Consider the following 23347-nt stretch of genomic DNA (forward strand, 5'->3'; position numbering starts at 1 on the left):
GGTAACCCAGTGTCAACATTTCGAGTTGGTGAACGTGTGTGTTAGCCGAGATGTCCGAGATGTCCGCGCTGAGTAGGAAGTTAATTCAAAACTTGGCTGAAACTCTATCTAAACAAGTTAAACACTGTAAGTATGGCAGAAATGTGTATCATATCTATCCGTGGGTTACTCAGCGAAGACGAAAGCTGCACGTGAGCACTACGTAAATTAATATTTAGCCATTATTGGCTTAGTTAGCTATTTACATTATTCATCAACTAAATAATGTTGATAACTGCATGTTTGCCCGTGATATGACAGACTCTGGTACACCACGAGTATCAGCATTAGAGGTTTGTGGACACCTGATATGAATATTCAGGTCCTTTTGGTGTTATAATAATCTCCATTCTTCTGGGGGACAAGTAAAGCAGTTGGAAGTGTTTATAGGCCCCTAGTGGGCGGATTGATGTGTCCATGGTAATCCAGTGTCAACATTTCGAGTTGGTGAACGTGTGCGTTGGCCGAGATGTCCGAGATGTCTGCACTGAGTAGGAAGGATTTCACTGTGAAAATGTAACCATTCAACCACAAAAACTTTAGTGAGGTCAAGTGTTGTGTGAGGAGGCCTGGGGTGCAGTCAGAAGTCCAATTCATGCCGTGGGGTTGAGGTCAGGACACTTGAGTTCATCCCTTCCAACCCATTGTATGCTTCTAAAACAGTTTGAAGATACCTGAAAAAACAATTGTACAGTTTTGGCTGTTAAGGATTCTTATGTCCATGGAACAACGAAACCAAGGCAGCCATCTTCAACATTCTGTAGAAGTCCCAGGAGAAAAGCGTCCATGCACTAGATTCACAAACGTCCTGCTATGATCACAAGAACCCAATAACAAAGAGTAGCAGTATCTAGTATTGCACACACACAGTATGGGTTTAGATTGATGTGATTAGACAATACCTAACAATCTTAGTCTAGATTTAAATGTATAGTGAGAGTGCAGAAGTTCTACTTTTTATGTTAATGTACATATTAAAAAAATATTATTTAAGACATAGCTGTTAATTTAAATGATATTAGATAAATAGTATTATTCATTATTATTCAGCTATAAGAATAATAAGAAGTAGAACTGTGCATTGTTTTTTTGTGTATTTTTTTGGTGGACTTTGGTATATTCTTCAGGCAATGGGTAAATAAAAATGCTTTGTTTTCTCCTCCTCATATAGATGATTGCTGTGTTAGTGTTGCTTATGGTGGGGCTGGTTTCTACCAATATTGTCTGTCCAGGCGGGACAGAATGTCAAGACAAAAACACCTGCTGCCAAATTAAAATGGGATATGCATGCTGCCAATATCCAACTGTATGTAGAATCCAAAGCTATTAACTTCTGTTCAAGCTGATTAATTTAATTAGTATCAAAAAGTGCTGATGAAAATAGCAGCTTATATAATAAAGATAAAATAATGTTGCATCAAGACTGAATCTTATATATCCATATATCTATCTATCTAAACCTTCTAAGTATTCTCTAAAATAAACTCTGTTTTTTTTTAAGGCTGTGTGTTGTCCTGATAAGACCCACTGCTGTCCACAAGGCTACCAATGTGACTTACAGTCACAGTTGTGTGTAAACAAGGGGCTTCCATGGTATAAAATCCCTCATTCTCATCAGATATCCACAGAGGGGGAAAGAAAATAGCTCCTGTAACCCCAGTGAACTCTGACAATCCTTCTGTCGCTGTGGTTTACTGTGACAATGTCCACACCTGCCCTGATGGTACTACGTGCTGCAGAACACCTTATGGACAGTGGTCATGCTGCCCATACAGTTTGGTTGGTATTTTTTCAGCAATTCATGATTGTTATAGGTTTATGAGTATGATCATAATATTTTGTCTGCTCCTTTAGGGTCAGTGCTGCTTTGATGGCATCCACTGCTGTCCCTTTGGTTATCACTGTGACAGCACATCCACCCAGTGTTTAAGAGGAGCACTGAGATTTCCTGCTTCCCAACAGATTGCTGCCATGCAGAGCATCACCATTCAGGTACAAGTCTGAGCAATAACCTTTGCTCTTTTGTCAATAAAGTATTACGCAAATAAAAAGGTCATATTTTCACACTAGGTGATAAACATTAGCAAACTACATGCTATAAAAAGAGCTTATGAGTAGAATGTAGATGACTCATGACCTTAGGTAGGTTACGCTTGTTAGATTGTTTTCTCGTTGCAGGATACAATACGATTTCATTTGTAATATTTTGGAATTATAGATTTTCTTGCAGAAAAAAATATGGGTACATTTCATTCTCTTTTTACAAGAACACCACAGAGATGCAAAGTATTTCAACATAAAATAACCAATTAATCCATATAAATTTCTAGTTATACTAGCTTTTGGTCAGTCATCGGTTATTGCATCAAATCTTATGACTTACATGTGACAATTAAATGTGATCGCCAATATTGTGAAGTCCAATATTACAACACATTTTATAATGTAGTGTTTTGCAATTCCTAGCTCTTGTTGCTACATATCTTGCATATCAATTTATTAAGAAAACATAAAGTTAAATTCTTATTATGTAGTTTTGAGAATATGGAATATTGTGGGAAAAGAAGGGGGGGGGGGGTCGTAATAACCAAATAATGCATGTAGCATGACTAACCATATTTAATCTTTGCAGGATTCATGCTGTCAGAGCGAGACAGGCTGCTGTCCCATCGGCTTTCAGTGTGATGAAGAGAGCAAAACCTGCATGAGTGACATTGGTCTTTGAGCAGAAGGTTATTCAGAGGAAAAGGCAATAAAAAGTCTACAAATGTATTTGATCAACAAGGGAACTTTCTTCAGGTCCATGATTAGACTTTTGTAAAGCCACAATCAACAGGAGCAGTTACACAGCACATTAATAATTTTTGATTTTGAAGAAATAAGAAATGTTACAAATATAAACAGATCAATCCCCAACCATATTAAAAAAATCATTTAAATCCAAAAAATGTACGTGCATTATTTTTAGTTTATGATTCTTTATTGTAGGTTGCATTCCTAATTACTTATAAAGTACTTTGTTTAGTTTTATTTTATTTTTGATATTTTATTTCTCTATTTATTCCTGCTGTTAAAATGAAGACATTTTTCATGATTATCCCCGAGGCTCCTGTGTCTGGATAATGAAATATTTTGGAGTTGTGGAAGATTAATATTTATTGTTGTAATTATCAATAATCAAAAAGCAAATAGACTTACTGTGGTTTTACATAAACCTCTAATTAAATGAACTGTTGAATCTAAATTTCTTTATTGGTCACAAATGGTTTATGGAAATATAAATCAGTAGTCAGTGCATAAAGAGTCTAAGAATAATGTCAAAGTGCTCCTAGTTTAGCTTAAAAAAATTTCTAAATAGGAATCTTACCATTGGAGTGATTCAGGACCAATCTCAGAGCAACTTCTGTCTTATAGAGTCGGGGTTGACCCTGTTACTAGGTATGAAACATTCTTTTAAAGATTGCGATAAGTTGTCCAATAAAAAAAAAAGAGTGCTTTTAAAATATGGACTACACAGCCTTCACTGTGTCTTTGTGTTAAGATATTTGAAGCTATATGTCTGATTCGGAGATGTTATCTCATATGATTTGTCACAAAATGAATCCCTACATGATCTAATCTGTAGCATTTTATTAGCTCACTATTATTAATAAATATTCTATATAATACATTGCTACTCCCTCTTCACTTTTTGGCCAATTTATCCTCTGGTTAAAAAATTGTCCTCTTAAATGTCCTCCTCACTACTCCTAAGTCTTTTGGACCTTATGAGCCCTTTTAAGGGTTAAGATCCTTTATGAATACCCCTTTTCTTTTCTAGGATCGTCTCTTTCATTTTAAGAAGGAACACCCACATTTCTCAGAATTTTTTTTAGAATTTAGTCAATAGGAGGAACTCTTTGAAGTAAGATATTTCATGAATATGGACCCAGATTTATTCGTAGCATTGTACTCACATGATGCAAGTTCTCTTTTCCTCCAACACACCTCCAAGTCACAAGAATATATTGGTCTGTAAGATTGAATTGCCTAAGACATGTAACTGTCAGTTGATTCCTTCTGCAATTTTGGCAACAAATTTAATTTCCTAAATGATCTTTATAAATATTCTTCCTGTTCATTATGTTTTTAAAGAAATATTTCTCATTTTGTTTATGAGATTTATGATAAATGTTATGCTGGAAATTGAAAAAACAAACAAACAAACAAACAAACAAAAAACAACAACTAAGAAATTGTAAGAAAAGAACTAATCAAAATGGTATTTTTTCCCCTTGATGTGTTATACATTATTCTAATTACAGTTTTAATTAAAATTTTCCTATACACAAATATTTATATCAGCAATCCACTATTGAAGGCAAATATTGATTGGCGTATCTAGTTTTTATCGTTCTATTCACCTGTAACATCTTGCTTTAAATTTAGTAAATAAGCAAATAAAGCAACTGAATAGATGAAAGCATAAATTATTAAATAAATCCATAAATAATATAAGGACACTGTAGAATAACATTACATAAACCATCACCAGTACTACTACTAATTATTATTGTATAATTACATAATCATAATAACAATAATTATTATTAGTAGTATATAATTAGATAATAATACGATGAATTATATATAATTATATATAATAATCTAATAATAATATCAAAATAATAATATAATTATTATCTTCTATCATGTGTATTCTTGTTGTTCATGTTATTAACTACACTACATCAGAATAAATAACTTGTGATTCAGTGTATATTCACAAACAGTATATACCCTGTGTTTCCAGATTATTAGGGTAAATACACCGAGGAGCAGGTCTGTTGGGGACAAATAAAGTAGTTAGAAGTGTTTATCGCCCCCTAGTGGGCGAATTGATGTGTCCATGGTAACCCAGTGTCAACATTTCGAGTTGGTGAACGTGTGTGTTAGCCGAGATGTCCGAGATGTCCGCGCTGAGTAGGAAGTTAATTCAAAACTTGGCTGAAACTCTATCTAAACAAGTTAAACACTGTAAGTATGGCAGAAATGTGTATCATATCTATCCGTGGGTTACTCAGCGAAGACGAAAGCTGCACGTGAGCACTACGTAAATTAATATTTAGCCATTATTGGCTTAGTTAGCTATTTACATTATTCATCAACTAAATAATGTTGATAACTGCATGTTTGCCCGTGATATGACAGACTCTGGTACACCACGAGTATCAGCATTAGAGGTTTGTGGACACCTGATATGAATATCCAGGTCCTTTTGGTGTTATAATAATCTCCATTCTTCTGGGAAGGATTTCACTGTGAAAATGTAACCATTCAACCACAAAAACTTTAGTGAGGTCAAGTGTTGTGTGAGGAGGCCTGGGGTGCAGTCAGAAGTCCAATTCCTGCCGTGGGGTTGAGATCAGGACACTTGAGTTCATCCCTTCCAACCCATTGTATGCTTCTAAAACAGTTTGAAGATACCTGAAAAAACAATTGTACAGTTTTGGCTGTTAAGGATTCTTATGTCCATGGAACAACGAAACCAAGGCAGCCATCTTCAACATTCTGTAGAAGTCCCAGGAGAAAAGCGTCCATGCACTAGATTCACAAACGTCCTGCTATGATCACAAGAACCCAATAACAAAGAGTAGCAGTATCTAGTATCGCACACACAGAGTATGGGTGTGATGGTCACAGGTCCACAGACATTGGGCCTTATAGTGTACATGTTTACATATTATACAATCAGTCCAGTCTGAGAAAAACCCATTACTGAATGTAGTGAAATACAATTGAATTTTAAACTGCTTTTTTTTTTTTTTTCAAAACAAAAATAATCATGTACATTTGTGATAAACATACAGCAAGCATGAATATATGCATATACATATACATGAATATATTCATATACACACAGCATATATAGTGTGTGTATATCACAGTCCAGTTTATATATATCCATATATATATATATATATATATATATGTATATATATATATATATATATGTGTATATATATATATATATATATGTGTATATATATATATATATATATATATCCATATATATATATATATATATATAAATTTATTTAGTAAATATCATGAACAGTCTCAGCTGCAGAAATTTAATACCTTAGCTACACGATGAACAATAAGTTATACAGTGTGGTAATTCACCCAATTTTCCAAGTAACACTTGAAAGTAGTCTCATAATGTATTACAATTATGACAAATTTTGGTTGTCGGACTTGAAAATCTATAATGTTACTTAGATACTCCTTTTATAGATAAATCTTATCCTACATATAGTATATTAATCTGAGATATTGAATGATCAGGGTTAACTAATGTTATACAAACTGGACTGAAACAGTCATCTTGCTGTGCAGTTAATAAAACTGAAGCAGAGTGCCTGATCCGGCTGTTTAACACACTGCTGGGAGAACAGACAACAGAGAGGAAAGTGCCTCATGGACTGGACCGGGGAACATTCCGCAACATCCTGCACAACACCTTCGGACTGACTGATGATATGATTATGGACCGAGGTAAGGTCAAGTTTGTGCAAGGAAACTAAGCCTCTGAGATCTAAGAGTTTTTTTTGAAAACAAACCAAAATTGTTCTTATACCCCCATCTGTCCCAGTTTTCCGTGCCTTTGACAAGGACAATGATAGCTACATCACTGTTAAAGAGTGGATAGAAGGACTAGCGGTCTTCCTCCGAGGGACACTAAATGAGAAAATAAAATGTAAGATAAATCAGTGGTTTCTTCAGTAAAAGTAATTATAATTACAGTGCTTATTATCCTACTGTCCTCTTTTTGCCTACAGTCTGTTTTGACGTATACGACTTGAATGGGGACGGCTACATATCCCGAGAGGAAATGTTCCATATGCTGAAGAATAGCCTGATCAGACAGCTGACTGAGGAAGACCCCGATGAAGGAATAAAGGACCTCGTGGAAATAATACTAAAGAAAATGGTAAAGAAAGACAGAGAGAGACACAGAGAGAGAGAGAGAGAGCGCACGAGAGAGAGATATCTGTAATAACACAGTTTAATTAATATTTATTCTGTACATGTCCAGGATTATGACCACGACAGCAGACTTTCCTATTCAGACTTTGAAAAGGCTGTGAGGGATGAAAATCTGTTATTAGAGGCTTTTGGATCTTGTCTTCCTGACACAAAGGTAAAAGTAACAAAAACACACACTTAAAAGGTGTCCATCATTTTGTTAGTAATATACAAAATGTTATTTAGTAAATATCCTTTTTTTTGCAGTGTATACAGGCTTTCGAGCAGCACGCATTCCAGGAAACAACGAGGACCTGAATTGCTTAAATAACAACGTCACAACAAGGTTGTGCAGCTCCTGTAACACGTGTTACTCTGTAGGAATTGTTTGAATGCGGTTAAATTCTTCTTCGTGGCTTTGAGGTGGTACTGGTGGTTTTTGTTTCTGTGGGAACTGTAGAAACCTAAAAAGAAAAAAATATATTTTCAAAGATGTGAAATAAATAGCACACCTTCCTTCTGTCACATCCCTGAATGTGCTAAAAATGACACAATATGACTCTTACATACAAATAATACTAAAATTCTGCGTGTACTACATACATCGCATGCTAGTATCATATCTGTTTTTTTATTATAAGTGATTGTTATACGTGTAGCCATGCAAGTTAAGCATATTTTATTTTAAAAGTCTTGTATATATTTTTAAAGGAGTATTATCTTGGTTACAGCAACACAGTAATAAAATGGTTGGGACATTTCTATACACACCTATATTAAAAATATATATCCAATTAAAATCTTTGGGAACGTATCATTTCAAAAACTGGTTATTATATAGAATTATAAAATATGTCAAGACAATACACACAGATCATGAAAGCACATGATCTGTGTGAATCTGTCATGCTTATCACATGACTGATTCAGTTCAGATGTGACTAAAATCACAGAGATTGTTTGGATTTACCATCACTACACTTTCCCAAACGAAATACAAAGAAATGCAGTTTAGTCAATATTTAGAAAACGTCGGCCATGAGAAAACGGTCAATCACACACCCTGCAACTAACTGCAACTTTATCAACACTATTTTTCAGCTTACCTTTGTCATTGTTTGTCTGATTAAGTTGGCTGTTGTGTTTAATGAAGCATCTTTCATGTCCATTATCTCTTGTTCTGGTAGTTTTGGTCCAAACATGGGAGTATTTTTGTCTGACATTCCCAACAAATCCATACTATCCTCCATTTTCCTCTTTCTGTTTTCCAAATGTGTTGTCCTTGGTATAAACCTTGGTACAATGGATGGAGGATTTTTGGATTTTTGAGTCCTGTCTCTTTCGTCCTTTTTAGCAGATGCTGAGTTTGGAAAATTTGAGGTCTGTTTAGAAAGTTCTGCATTAGCTGGGATGAAATGATGTAGAGATCCCATCTTATCCTCTGTAGATTCACTTGTTTGTAGACTGTGTGATTTAAATCCCCATGAAGATAAACACTGCTGAGGGGCTTCTTCCTGTGATGGTAAGGGCAACAGTGGAAACCCTGAATAAGTGTTGGGATTTGAAGTCTCTGTTTGAGCACTGTCTCCATCTCCCTGTGCGTTTGCCGGTGCCGGTGCTGACGAGTCCGCAGGTTTTTTGGACCCTGTGTGTTTCTTTTTACATTCTGTTTCTGTAACAATATATTATGCATGAACTATTGATAAATTTAGAATAATGCCTAGCATTTTGCCAGAAATGTAGAACGTGTGCTGTCTGTGTGTATTGCATCATGCTACCTGATTTATTACATGCTCTGTTTATGTACCACCTCCTGTCTTGCAGCTTCTTTCTCACGTCTTCTACAGACTCGTATTCAGGAGCATAACAGACATGAAGTATCCCTCCATAAAAACTTTTTTCATCAGTGTTCCGCTTAGCAGCCCTGAAAAAAAAAAGAAACAATATAATTTCCCTTAAATAAAACTATCCCACGGAACCGGTATTCATGAGTAGGTTCCACAAACCAACTCCCACCTTGCACTTGTAAGTTTTTGAAATTTTATGAGATATACTTCAGTGAATTGTTCAGCTGGATATTCATCAAGAACTCTATATTCCTCTATCGCTCCATAAAGTGCAAAAAGTTGAACCAGTTCTGTCATCACGCCGATAGCAGGTACTCCTTGAACCAGGAGAAACCGAGACTCCAAATTGATAGTGTACACCTAAAAAAACAGAAAATAACATAAATAATACAAAAGAGCACTCAGTGTCTGAAGTTCCCTAGCTGGAGATTTGCGGGCAAGGAACCGACCAAGCCAGTGCATGAGTCAGTGTGCTCTCAGTTCTTGTCCCAAACCAGGATAAAATAGGAAGTGAAAGTGAAGTGAAAGTGACGTGACATACAGCTAAGTATGGTGACCCATACTCAGAATTCGTTCTCTGCATTTGACCCATCCAAAGTGTACACACACAGCAGTGAACACACACATATCATGAACACACACCTGGAACAGTGGGCTGCCATTTATGCTGCGGCGCCCAGGGAGCAGTTGGGGGGTTCGGTGCCTTGCTCAAGGGCACCTCAGTCGTGGCCGGCCTGAGACTCGAACCCACAACCTTAGGATTACGAGTCAGACTCTCTAACCATTAGGCCACGACTTGCCCCAGTAATGCATCGGTAAGGCCATTTGACATAAAACTAGTTCTCTAGTTCTTCAAAAAATCTTTACAATATAACTTAAACTACACAATTGGATTATGAGTCTAAGATTTTATATAGTTTTATTTAGTATAGATTATATTGGAAAATAATTATGCATTGAAGGGCAGTGTGAAATGTTTTGCAGTTAAAGGGGTCCCTGGCTACAAAACATTTGAAAATCACTGCTCTACACAGAACAGTAATTTAGCTGGTTATACTTGTGTCATTACACAGACTCATCATGAATCCCACTGAAGCAGCTGTGTCCATGACTGATTCCGAATGTCGGGTAGGTTGTGACATGACAATGTCGTATATCGTTTAGTAACAGTAATAATAACTAGATTCAACTCTGTAGTAGCAAACTTTAATGTTGGCTTGTCGGGGCTGTATGTGACGTCACGTGACGCCATCTGAATACCGAATACTACGAGGAAGTTGCGTCTATGGCCAAAAAACGGCCACTTGAGACCCGGCACCGTGAGCACTGGTACCCGGATCGCTTATAAAAGTAATAGCAACAAACTCGAGCCCAGATTCTACGACATATCTGCATGTGGCTCGAAAGCCCTGAGTTACTCCTGATAAATTAAACCGACTTCTGTTCTAAAGTACAAGAATAAAACCGAGCTGACCTTGACGGCTTTCAGTCTTCTTCCCTCCCTGTACTTTGGTCTTGTGTCACAGACTTTCTGTTGCTCATGATGTTTGTATACTCGTGGTGCGTCCCAAACAGAGCTACCGCAGGACGACGCCATGTTTTCTCACGGACTGCTCAGCGCATGCGCACGACGAAAAAGCCGTAAAGATGTTACCTTCACGAGCTCCTGTAATTATTATCAATTCGAGTTCTCGATATAAAACTGATACAGTACACGCGAGAGCATCAGAAATGACTACCTGAGTTTCCAAGTGACCAAAATTAAACCTAAGTTGCTGTGCCAGTGTATCTACATATTTATATTCTAAATGTTATAATTTAGTGGTAGTTTGTTATATTCTAGGACATTTCTATAGTACTGGGAGCTAATCAATTTGTTGTCCTTATACGATGGCAATAAAGATTATCTATCTAGCATCTATCTCAGGAGGACTATAAAAAACAACACATCCACATCCCACCGCACAAGACCAAACTAATCTATCGATCTGATCGTCTGGTATTTACAAAAACAAAACGCAAAGTATGACAGATTTCATATATATATGAAATCTGTGATACTTTGTGTTTATATATATATATATATATATATATATATATATATATATATATATATATATATATATATATATATATATATATATATATATAAACACAAAGTATCACATATATATAATTTTCTGAAACAGGAACGTTTTTTTAAATATAGAAACATATATGTACTCAACACCGGTATGCAGGTTTGCCTTGATCTTTAAAGTGGATTTATTTTTCTAAAAAAAATCATCTAAAATCATTTCTATTCGTCTAAAAAAATACACATTTGGGTTATCTCCATTTTATGACGTCTAATGAAAAATCAGTTTATCGACAACTCTACTATTCATGCCTGCCTTGTACTGTTGATACGGTTAGCATGGCAGCTTGTCTCTTCACGTTAGCTAGTTAGCTAAATGACTTCGAATAGTTGACACAGTCGTCCAGAATAAATAGTTTACCGTGCAATGTTATTCAGCTATGGGATTCAACCAGTTACGCTGGTATTTAACAACTCCAAAAACTGCTTTCTCCACCTGTCACCTAACTTAGTCTCTCAACTCTGCCTCAGAGAGGTGTGTATGAAGAATAACACTGTTCTAATTTGTGCTTTCTTTCTTTGTAAGCATGTGCTTAAACGTTGTGCCTGTTCCTACAGAGTCAGGTGTTGGAGTTGTCCTGGGCTGATGGTGATAAACCTCTGTTCTTAAGCTGGATCAGAGGTGCTAACACATTATGTTCAGGGCAGGAGGACAGGGTGGAGCTCAGCAGACAGCTGGGAGAGAAGCTCGGATTACTTGAAGGAACACAGGTAACTTAGTTTAATACCATGTTCATGCTGCCTGTTTTGTGAGAAGTGTAAGGTCTAGGGTAAGAGTAAAGTCCAGTCTGCCATTTTTTCAGGGCTTCCTTAGGCCATGTGTTCAGGTGCATTCAGTGCAGCAGGTGTTTGTTGAGCCTCTCTCTTCTGATGACTGGGAAATCTTGGTGAGTGTATTCGATCCTGATTTAAACTTAACTTAATACATTATATAACAACTGAAAGTTTTATACATAGATAGCTTTTGGCTGTCCTTCAAATCATATTTGGTGCTATTATCCAAAATCTATATATATATTCACTGATGTATATTAACCCATCCAAATACCATTAATATATGTTAATTTATTCATCTGAAGTGAACACTTTATACTATTAAGGCTCATGGTAGATCTAGAGACAATCCTGGGAATACTGGGTGCAACGCACCTTTTGACAGGATGCCAACCCGTTACAGTACACCATGCACGCACATTCACTCACTCATTTACCAATATTTGCATCTACTGCTATGTTTTTGGTAGTAAATAGTGAAACCTAGAATACAGAAGAAACTCACATTGACAGTAACCCAAAGTCAGGATCAAAGCGGAAACCCTGGCGCTTTGAGGAGAAGTCAGCACTCACTGCAAACTGTAGTTCATTATGGAATTAGACTGTAGTTGAAGCATAATGTCACCATCACACACACTGCATGGAAAAAAAAGAAATTTACAAAGTTAGAAAATGAGACCCACTTTCCTAAAATGTTTTCTGCAGGATACACAGATATTAACCACATGAACTCAAGTTAACAATTATGACTAAGCACATATTTGAATGCTTCCAGGAACTTCACTGCTTGGCTCTCGAACAGCAACTTTTAGACCAAATCCGAGTGGTTTTCAGGGATGCAGTGTTCCCTGTGTGGGTGGACCAATACACTGTCATCTACATTAGGATAGGTTGGTAATCTCAATGCTTTTATAATTCTGTAGTACTAGTGGCTCCTTGTAAACCACTTCTCCTCTTGTCTTTATAGTATCCTTCTCTCCTTCTGTCTCATTTGGCCGATTGGAGCAGTTCACTGAGTTGGTGGTCTCCCCCAAACTTCGACCTGGAGGCACACAATTTCCTCATGTTCCCCCAGACATGGAACCAAAGAACCAACTTCTGCAAAGGCAGCAGAACACTGACCTCACATCCTCCTCTCTTGGAGCTGACTCTCTTCCCCAATCCCTTACAGATCAGCCAGCTTGCAGTCAGAGTCATCGGGGTGGAATGGCTGATCTGAGGAGTCTGTTAAAGTACTTGTTTTTGGGAAAATATGAGCCTGCCAAGGATATTCCTGAAGTTCCTATAATCCCTGCTGTCTTCCAAGGTTGTGTTCTTCGGGTGTGTGGATCGCCGCCAGCAGTGATCAGTCATCTCAGTTCAAGTCATGGAGGTGTTCATGTTTTCCCATGGCACCAGTCAGACTGTTTGAGTACAGCACAGCCTGTATTAACCTATGGCAGACTTTCAAAGATTCCCTCTCCTAAAGAAGTGAAGGAGCAAGCCAAACAAGCGATGGACAAGAAAAAGAGCAGTGGATCTCAGACAGATACAGATACACAGGAACAAGCAGAAGAGTCTATGGTGGTTAGGATGATTTGCCACAATAGAGAGAATCTGCAGTTGAACCAGAGATCCTGTAAACTGGGAGACCTTTACAGTGGGAGGATTTGGGTGGGTATTATTCAGCACCACATTTTTGCTTTTACTGACAGTAGTAACTTAGTAGTTATTAGTTACTAATTTCTAGAAAATAAAGAAACTGTTTTGTAGAAAAAAGTGTTGACCGTAAAAATGTGTGTACCCTTTGGTCAAAATTTATATTGTTTATATTATAATTTATAACATGAACTACAGCAGTCTTAATTTCTTTAGACAAAGTCTGCAACTGAAAGGTATTAAAAAAGTATAAAATTTGTATTTAAATAACACTAAAAGAAATAATTGCAGTTTTCACTGCACGTCCATGTGTCAGGGCGTGCAGGCTGAGAAACACTGATGTTATTGAATGGAAAAGAGAAAAACATCAGTAGGTTTATGCTAGGTTTATGATGAACATATTATACTCAAGAGTTATCCTGTTCTTTCTCCAGATCCCAAGCAGATTACGAGACAGGTTGAGCATCGACACACACTCTGCTGTGAAAGTCTGTCCTATGACATGTACCCCTAAAGTAGCACTAGCCGTTTCACTCCAGCCTGTACGTACATTGGTGAGTGTGTGTCTCTCCTCTACTTTTTATCACTACTAACCACCATGTTTTGACTGACCGTTTATCATTCAAATATTAGCTTTGAACTTTATCTAAGTCACACAGCGGAACATGGTGCTTCTGTTATGAAGAGAACTCTGTTTTTGCAGGCTGATGGTGAGATTGAGAGTGAGGAAGATGTTCAGTCAGCTTTCCTTAGCTGGCTTCATGCTCTGAGCCATCAGCCTTTAGCTTGTCTCACGGCAAGGGCCGACCTCATCGTCCTGCAATGCACTGAAGGTATACACAAGACACATATGGTTTGTACTATTATATAACGGTTTGTCATTGACACTCATTTGGTTCCTGCTGTTTTCTAAGGAAAGTCTGAGTTTCTCTTGACTGTACTGAAACCTGAAGCTGAGCCAAAGCAAGTGGATGAGATTTTTCTCTTATCTCCTGGAGCTTTATACAAAGCAGACATTCAGGTAGTTTGTTGCAGGAATTGATGGATATAGGGCAGAAGAATTGTGGCTTAAATGCTAACATAATTATTCAAGATACAGTTCAATTCAAGTGAACAATCACATCCAATACTATTGTGGAGCTTTGAAATAAATATATTGTTGATAATGATGGGTTTTGATTTCCAACACTGAAACCTAAGAAGACCCCCTGACTATTCTTTACAGACTGCACTTAAAGAATCACAAAGCACAGATGATTTTATTCTAAATATAAACCAAGCATTTTTAATATTGCCACCACATTAAGTAATTAAGTAAACAACAATAATAATAATAACATAGAGAACAAGAACATCTGTGAATCACACTATTGGATGCTAATCATACCGATATCACAGTCTATGTTTATTTAAATCACAGAACAATACTGAAATAATGGAATAAAGTGTGATTCATTGATTATTAACTTTGCAGCTACAATTGGATAGTTTTCATTCTCAGCTTTTTGTTGAGATCTTAAATGAGGCATTTCATGTTTTTGTTTAGATTATCAAGGAGCCTCATGTGTCGAACCATACAGTGGCACACACTGCAGACAGGTCACCTTTCGCTGGCTTTCCTTCCCTCAGCACACTTGGGTAATTCCTGGAAATAACATTTCTTTCTTTCTTTCTTTCTTTCTTTCTTTCTTTCTTAATTAAATTTTTTTATTTACTTCTTTTTTTTTTTTTTTTTGCAAAAACAAACTTATTTAACCTGAATGTGTTCATTAATGATCAGTGTAAATTTGGTGATCTCTGACTACTTATCTGATCCCTGCTTGTTCAGTGGCATGGGGGACATCAGTATATGTGCTTTTGAGCACATCTCGCACAGTCTGATGGGAGGTCCACTATCACGTGAGCTAGTATCCAGTGGCTGTGGCCTGCAGAGTGGAGCTCTGCTCATCACGGGAGCCAAGGTGACCATTTCATACATGTAAAATGAGAAAAGGTAGTTTTAGAAGTTTGAGCAGCAAATCATTACTAATTTACCATTTAGTCCATTAACTTATAATATTTCTCTGCATCTGTAAAGGGCAGTGGTAAGACTTCTCTAGCTAAGGCTCTCTGCATGAAAGCTGTGGAAGAGCTGGATGCCCACATTGAGGTAGTGGACTCCAAGAAACTTAAAGGTACGCAGAGGTGTTTGTGTATCTGTGTGAGAAATTTGCTAGTGATACAACATTTCTTTAAGGAGTAAAGCATGTTTTCTGTGTTTCCTCTAACGCTACCTGAAGAGTTTTATTCCTCTAATGCCACAGCAAATCACCAGTGATGAGTTTTTTATTTCTTAAAATGTGCCATGTTACCTGTTTTATCCACTATAGTCACAATTAATTTTGTGGAACATTTGAGAAACAGCAGCTGTTTATGAGGCAAAAATGCAGCTTGTCACTTTACTGAGACAACATTCTGCATCACAGAACACATTACTGATACTAGAGATAAAAATCATCTCAGTGTTAGCAGGTACACCAGGTTTTGTGGAGAACCTGCCTTAAACATTCTCATGTGTTGTCTTACTACAGAAACAATAATATATTATAAGGAGACTTTGAACTGGAAATACTGTTAGATCTGTTATTATTGAAAATGGGTTTAATACTTCATGCTATTGTTATACATCTCTCAGGTAAAAGAGCAGACACTGTGAGGCAGAGACTGGAAGAGGTTTTTGAGCAGGCTGTGTGGAGACAGCCGTCAGTGATCCTGTTGGATGACCTCGATCACATGGCCGGAGCAGCCACCACACCTGAGCAGGAGCAGGGCACGGAGGCAGTGCTGCATCACCACATCGCACAGAGTATACTTCACCTGAAGAATAAAGCTAAACAGAATTTGGGGATGTGTTTGAAAGTTTGGTCTGATGGAGACACTCTGTGTGTGTCTTTGTGTTTTGCTCAGGCCTTAAGGATTTAGTAGATGAAGTGGTGGGACGCTCCAGTTTGGTGATTCTGCTGGTCACAGCACAAAATGAACACCGTCTTCATCCAGTGCTGACTGAAGTACAGGGTTCACACTTCTTTCAGAGCTTTTGTAAGATCGAGACACCAACTCAGGTTAGAAAAAACAAAACACTTGCCTACTATAGGCTTTTGATCTTAATAGTTTATTATCGCTAGAATTTACTTATGGTGAGAGTGCATGTATTTCATTTTAGATAATATTTCTTTGTTAACAGTAGCAATAAAATAGCAATATCTATAGTACAAAAGGCATACAGTTAATCAGGAAGTATTTCCCTGCCGATGTTAGTGTGATCGGTGGAGTGATCACAATGAGGCTTGTGTTTAAATGCCACAGAAGGTGATTAAACTGATTAGGAATCAAAATCAGAAGCTGTCCTCCTTTCAGATGTTGGAAGAATTTGTTGGAATCAACCAAACTACAGAGAGTTACCTGATAGATATTATCTGATATATATTATTTGAACGATATTATCTGATAGACACCTCAAAGCCTTACATACATGGCTTATTTATGAATTATTTGCTTTTTGTACATGCAATAAATTAGAACTTTGTCTGTACAGATGCAGAGAATGGACATCTTGAGGTCACTAATGTCCTGTAAAAACATCATATCCGGAGACTCAGACATTCTTGATCTGACTGACGTTGCCATGAAAACCGAGGGCTATCTTCCACGCGATCTGAACCTTTTACTTGACCGAGCCATCCACGCCAGTGCTGTACACCATAGAGACAACAGCAACACTCAAGGCAAGCACTTGAGTCAAGTTTCACTTTACTGTGAATGTTAGAGACATGTTTATGTGAAGGTCTGTGATGTCCCACAGGGTTGTGTTTGAGCAGTGCAGACTTGCATCACGCTCTGCAGGATTTCACACCTCCGTCCCTGTGGGGGGTACAGCTGCAGGTGCCCAGCGTTGCAGGGATGAAGCAGGTGGGTGGGCTTCATCAAGCACGCCAGCTTCTTATGGACACCATCCTACTGCCTGCCAAGGTAAAGCTGAGCTGGAGGTGAAGCAGTGAGTCATTTTCTGTAGCATTTTAAGAGTCAGTTTGTGTAGGTGGCTGGACATTTTGCCATCGATCTAAAGATACATGTTCACAGAGTTTCTATTATTGGACCTTCTAGCTCTCAGTGCTAATGTGGTATGTTGCAGTACCCGCTGCTCTTCTCCAGTCTGCCAATTCGCCATCGCTCTGGGGTGCTGCTCTATGGAGCGCCTGGCACAGGGAAAACCCTACTGGCTGGAGCTGTTGCCAAGGAGAGTGGCATGAACTTCATCAGCATTAAGGTGATAATGTACACTTTTATTTACACTCCCAGCATCCACTAAGGTGACTCAAGCCTCATATATGTTACAGGATATTGAAGAATGACAGAAATGCATGACTAATATTCTAGCAATTGTGTATAAAGGTAAAAACCATTTTAAATAGTGTCAGAGAACTGTAAGAAATAAAATGTAAGAAAATAAAATGATGAGCTCTGTCCGACATGTATCATGGAGTGGAATCTGGGTGCATACAATCTGTAATTTCTTACAAAACAGAAGTATGAGCTCATTTCTTGGTGAGGAGGTCTCTGATGTTCAGTGTGTAATAGATGTTAAAAAACAGATTGATTAAACTGTTTTTTGTCTTTTTCCAGGGACCGGAGCTGCTCAGCAAGTACATTGGTGCCAGTGAGCAGGCTGTGAGGGATGTGTTTCAGAGGTCTGTGTCATAATCGCATAGAAAACGCTAACAATAGTCTCCTTACTTAAAAGTTAAACCTAAAAACTTCACATCAATGATTTTAAGTTTTACTTTGTTAAACATCGACAGGATTTGTAACATTGTTTTTTGATTATGTGAGATTCCTGCCCTGTGTATGACCTGTAACTATAGAAACAATGTCTTAGAATGAGTGCGTTGATTTTGAACTACCGTTCATGTGATAGCCTGAACTAATATCCGAGCCGTGTTGTTACAAGAAAATGAAGCACACCATCGATCATGCAGTGCTATAAATTCTCTTAAGTTCTTTTGTTTTGCTTCTTTTGGTTTATTGCAGAGCACAAGCAGCTAAGCCCTGTATTCTTTTTTTTGATGAGTTTGACTCCCTTGCACCACGCAGAGGACACGACAGCACAGGGGTCACTGACCGAGTGGTAAACCAACTGCTCACACAGCTGGATGGAGTAGAGGGGCTGCAGGGTGAATAGGAGAGCAACATATCTTGATTTTCTGTTACAATGAATTCACATCATGCAAGTGTATTTGTAGCTTGTGATGCATCTCTCATGTGCAATGAAAATGAAGATTCAGAAAGAAACACATTACGATCAGTACGACCTGGTCTTATTGGATACATGAGCTTACGTTTACATTCTGTCAGCACATTATGCCAATTATTAAAAGAGTTCTAGCTTTTCTATATGTATTGTATCAGGAGGAAAACCTGTTTCTGACTGACAGATTCTGATTAGTTAGGCAATTAAACTATTCAAAGCATAAATGTTGTATAATAGGGAGGTGTATAACAGCAGTGATGATTTTACTATTGTTCAGCTATGAGCAGACTTTCTAACCCTATTTATCCTCTTGAAATATTTATTAATGCTAGTAAGTATCCACTGTATCTATATTTTTTCTTATCCTCAGGCGTGTACGTGTTGGCAGCCACCAGTCGCCCGGACCTGATCGACCCAGCGCTGCTGAGGCCTGGACGGCTGGACAAGACCCTGTACTGCCCTCCTCCAGACCGGGTCAGTCTTACACCACTTAAAGGAATTATACTCTATGGTATATTAAACCACAAAGCATAAATGAGTGAATAAGCTTCTCATTTTACTACACGCTCTAGCCACTAGAGACATTCATTATTTATTGATATGGGATATACTGTAGTTGTGCAAACATTTTTCTACATAAGACACAAGCTTTCATCAAGTAGTCCGGTAACATTTAAGTGTTCTCCAGACAGAACAGGCTCCTTTTTTAAAATCTATTATTCTGAATGCATTAAATTATTTGAGGGCATAAATATGAGTAACATGTGGCCTGGCATTTGCACTTTTCTCACTGATTGTAATGCTGTCAGTGTTTGTGGAAGTGGTCAGATGTGTGAATGAGTGTTACTGAATTTAGGAAGCCAGACTGGAGATCCTAAAGGCGCTGACTCACAATGTGCCACTGGCTGCAGATGTGGACTTGGAGCAGATCGCTGTAGCCACTGAGCTGTACACAGGAGCTGACCTGAAAGGCCTGTTATACAATGCTCAGCTGGAGGCCATTCACAGCAGTCTGGGACCTAGCATGTTGGCTGTGAGTCACACACACACACACACACACACACACACACACATTCAGAACTTCATGCTGGCTCCATTATGGCATAGGCTTGTTTATACTTATTTATACTTTAAAGAGTGACTATAAACTATAAAATGTGTAAGATTATAGAGTATGATTGATTCCGAAAAATCTCTTTAGTTCACATAGTAATGTTGGACATTTATACACTTTTTAATTCAAAAAATGTGTGAACACAGGAGGTGTGTACACATTTTTAAAGCATTTACACAGTCGGAACTGTCCATGAGCACAATGCATATCTAAGCTTGACTCAGAACCCATTTCCCCCTATATGTTTCACTCACGAAATAATTAAACCACTCCTCTGGTTGAGAATATTATTATTATTTTCTCCATTATGGTGCAGGAGTTGGGCTCAGGATCAGACAGTGAAGTAAGCGTATCATCGCTGATCTTCCTGAACCAAAGCAGTGGCTCTGATGACTCTGCAGGAGAGACTGAGGCTGGTATAGAGACTTCTGCAATGGCACTAGAGCACAGTGAGATTCCCACTGAAGACTTAAACCACAATATATGGCGCCTCTACTTTGGCAGCTCATTTGAATTGGAGCTCGGTCACCATTCACCTTCTGAGCTGGTAAAAAAACACTTCAGATTCTTTCATTTTAGTCTGCATTAGAAAGAACTGCGATCTAACCAACTGCAATCTATGAATCTAGGGCACTGGAATATTGAATATATTTTGAATAGTATTTGAAATTGTGGTTATAAAAAGGGTTGGGCAGTTATTTGCTTATGACTAATAAGAAGAAATTCTGTACCAATAAAAATCTGATTCCTTATTACCCTTAACTCACCCTCACCAAGAATGGGCTTTCAGTATTATCATCTTACAACTATGAAGGATCATGTCTGTTTATGAGACGCTATTTTCTAAAGCAGTCCAGATCATGCTGATGGATAACAAAAGCAGAACAATGGAGAAGTTGTCATTAGAGGACCTGACATGAAGAACCCACAGTCACATTCCCTCATGCAGTCTGTTATAAAATTCAGCCAAGATTTCATTCATACAGTGGTTTCAAATCTCATACAGTGTGACCAATAATAATCTTAAAAGACGACTGTAAGAACACAATCTAAAACCGGCTTAAGGCAAGAAAATGTGGGTTCTAATATGGTCTGCATTAGGTTACAGTTTATATTTTCCCTTCCCCAGAATTCCCAGTGCATGTCTGTCCCCAACTCCACCACACACGAGCTGACCGGTGCATCAGTGAGAGACCTGACTTTCCTCCGGGGCCCAGTGCTCATGTCCTCTGTGCAGCAAGGCTTCCAGGAGCTGAACTCTGAGCAATCTGAGCGTCTCCGAGCTGATCTCAACACCATCAAAAGCAGCTATCACAGGAGCCCAGTCAGTAAAAGACCTACCCACATTCCATAATGATAAAATCCTTCTTTGTTATCATATGAAGCTATGATTGTTGTGTGTATGTTTGTATATAGGAGGACTCCAGTTTGGGACAGACAGGACCTGTTAAACCTGCAGTCCTGATATGTCAGTCTCACCTCATGTCAGCACTGGCTAACACTAGAGCCTCTATCAGTAGACAGGACTGGAGGAGGTATACTGATCTGTAAGTAACTTTGTAATACCAGTATTTGGTTGGTTTGTTTGTATATCCAAAAATATTAGAAATCTGACACTTACATTTCTCATGTCTGTGTCACTGCAGCTATGAGTCATTTGGGGCTTTGAGAGAAGGCAAGTCTCAGAACGCTGTGTTGTTTACACCAGGTCAGCGAGTGACGCTGGCTTAATGAGGACTGGACACAGCACAGACCACACACAGCATATTTACTACTTGTTAACTAAAGATGGTGAATGTTTGACTTCAAATAAGTGACAAAGTCACCTAATTTTTGCTTAGATAAGGTATTAACATCTAAATTACATGTAAATACTTTTTATAGGTCTTTGATTTAAGATAACTATAGATTTTAATTATTGTAATATATTTCAGAAATGCTTAAGGGGTTTCACAAGTATATATTCACAGAACTGGTGTGTAAAAAAAAATCCTCTACCTTAATTAAATTAATATTGATTTACTGTTTTGTTTTTTTTTTGATAATGATCTATTTTTACACACAGTAATCTGCCTAAGGAAAAACATCAATCAAATCTTGGCATGTTGTTTACAGAATTGTCCTCTGTCTGCTTACTTAAGCAAAATCATTTGCTAAATAAACCAGGATTTGTTCACCTTCCCAAATGAATGTGCTAATATTTGTGCACTTTATATTTATGAAGCCCAGTAGATGGCAACATCATGCAACAAACAGAGCAGTTTAAAGCAGGGGTGGTCCGTCTTACCTAAGTAGTCACACCCAAGTACCCAATGCTAAAGCTGAAGACAGCTTTGTATGTTTCAGGTTGGAGAAGTGTGTTAAGAAGCCCCCTATTGCTTAGGGGTAAAGGTTAGACTTAACCGTTCAGGAGGAGATGGATAAGGAGGAGGAAGTCTATCTGGCAACATTCAGGGCTTTTGTTGATAGAATTGAACACTTTCATCCAGTACATAATTTTCCAAGTTCATTAAAAAAATACCCCACAAGATCTGATCTCTTATTTTTAGGCTTTTTACTTTAGTCAGTCTTATTTTTACTTTAGTCAGCCTTATGCAGTCCTGAAAATCCTTCTAGAGCTTTCTTTGTGTTTTGAAATTCTCATCTAAACCGACTGCACATCTTCGAGCTAAGTTTAAAAAGGTTACTTGGTGATAAAGGTGTTGCTGTTGTGTGTGAGGAGCATGTATTCTTATCTTTCAGAAAAACATCTGATGTCATTGATTTCAATTAAAATTATGTGTTGATGGAAAACATGCACCCAATGCATAATGAGGTGCATGCTGAACTTTTGAGTTTCAGACAGCCTGGGTGAGGCATTTGTTCAGGATTCATTCATTCATTCACTTGGTCTTCAGTAGCCTCTTTATCTGGGTCATTTGATGAATCTGGAAAAATAAATCTTGGATGGGACACCAGTGGGCCATGCACACACACAAACACACACACACACACACTCACTTTCGAGTAGCCGGTACACCTACTCGCATGTTTTTGAGAACCTAAAAGAAAATCACAAACATTCAACCTCAACACACAGTAACCTGAGCTCAAACTCAAACTGTGGAGCTGGGAAGCAATGCTGCTGCCAACAATGTTGTGCCTTTCAATTTTCACAAAGCAGTTTCACAGAAAAATGAAAAATGAACAATCTACTGAGTGTCAAGAACATCTACAGTGTAAGAAAGCTGGAAATGAAACCAGGCCCAAAAGGAACCTGCTGCTGGGTGAAGCTGGATACTCCTACACCAGGGTTTTAAACGCTGAAGGAGAAATCAATCATGTGACCCTCAGTTTAACACACAATAGTAGTACTGTAACTTATAATATACACGTTTAACCTAAAATTGATTTCTGCCTGCAAATATAGCTATAACTAAAACATAATCGATATAAAAAAAATTGCCTCAGTGCAAAACATTTCTAGTGAATGTACATTTATATTTAGTGAACAAAGTGTTAGG

General features: G+C 37.8%; 4 protein-coding genes across 5 annotated transcripts; 3 read left to right on the forward strand and 1 right to left on the reverse strand.

Annotated features, from left to right (window-relative positions):
• Positions 1-1638: 1638 nt before the first annotated feature.
• On the forward strand, positions 1639-2787 carry LOC113661615 (progranulin-like; the record flags this gene model as incomplete). The annotated part of the gene is made up of 3 exons (XM_027175969.2): positions 1639-1818; positions 1894-2031; positions 2672-2787. Coding segments are annotated over 3 exons (411 nt in total), but the record flags the coding sequence as incomplete, so codon positions are not given.
• A 1978-nt stretch (positions 2788-4765) lies between these two features.
• On the forward strand, positions 4766-8779 carry efcab1 (EF-hand calcium binding domain 1). Its single transcript, XM_027175661.2, has 6 exons — positions 4766-5055; positions 6418-6576; positions 6674-6778; positions 6861-7012; positions 7118-7222; positions 7315-8779. The coding sequence occupies exons 1-6, from the start codon at positions 4980-4982 to the stop codon at positions 7363-7365; spliced, it is 648 nt and encodes a 215-aa protein (XP_027031462.1). The 5' UTR covers positions 4766-4979; the 3' UTR covers positions 7366-8779.
• Positions 7074-10848, reverse strand: rbm48 (RNA binding motif protein 48). The gene is made up of 5 exons (XM_027175641.2): positions 10369-10848; positions 9064-9254; positions 8826-8971; positions 8154-8719; positions 7074-7511 (listed from the first exon to the last, which is right to left on the reverse strand). The coding sequence occupies exons 1-5, from the start codon at positions 10489-10491 to the stop codon at positions 7446-7448; spliced, it is 1092 nt and encodes a 363-aa protein (XP_027031442.1). The 5' UTR covers positions 10492-10848; the 3' UTR covers positions 7074-7445.
• Positions 10849-11273: 425 nt separating this feature from the next.
• On the forward strand, positions 11274-22030 carry pex1 (peroxisomal biogenesis factor 1). 2 transcript variants are annotated; one of them, XM_027175601.2, is made up of 24 exons: positions 11274-11506; positions 11590-11742; positions 11835-11918; positions 12581-12695; positions 12773-13458; positions 13878-13997; positions 14147-14276; positions 14358-14464; positions 14990-15081; positions 15272-15404; positions 15521-15617; positions 16118-16288; positions 16390-16544; positions 17018-17207; positions 17285-17451; positions 17615-17749; positions 18106-18170; positions 18511-18653; positions 19101-19204; positions 19587-19763; positions 20161-20391; positions 20974-21168; positions 21261-21391; positions 21491-22030. In XM_027175601.2, exons 1-24 carry the CDS (start codon positions 11399-11401, stop codon positions 21573-21575), a joined length of 3774 nt encoding a protein of 1257 aa, XP_027031402.2. In that variant the 5' UTR covers positions 11274-11398; the 3' UTR covers positions 21576-22030. The 2 variants fall into 2 exon arrangements, with proteins under 2 accessions (XP_027031402.2, XP_047663914.1); XM_047807958.1 differs by lacking the exon at positions 20161-20391.
• Positions 22031-23347: the final 1317 nt, after the last annotated feature.

The sequence above is a fragment of the Tachysurus fulvidraco genome, chromosome 24, assembly GCF_022655615.1.
Source record: "Tachysurus fulvidraco isolate hzauxx_2018 chromosome 24, HZAU_PFXX_2.0, whole genome shotgun sequence".
NCBI lineage: Eukaryota > Metazoa > Chordata > Actinopteri > Siluriformes > Bagridae > Tachysurus > Tachysurus fulvidraco.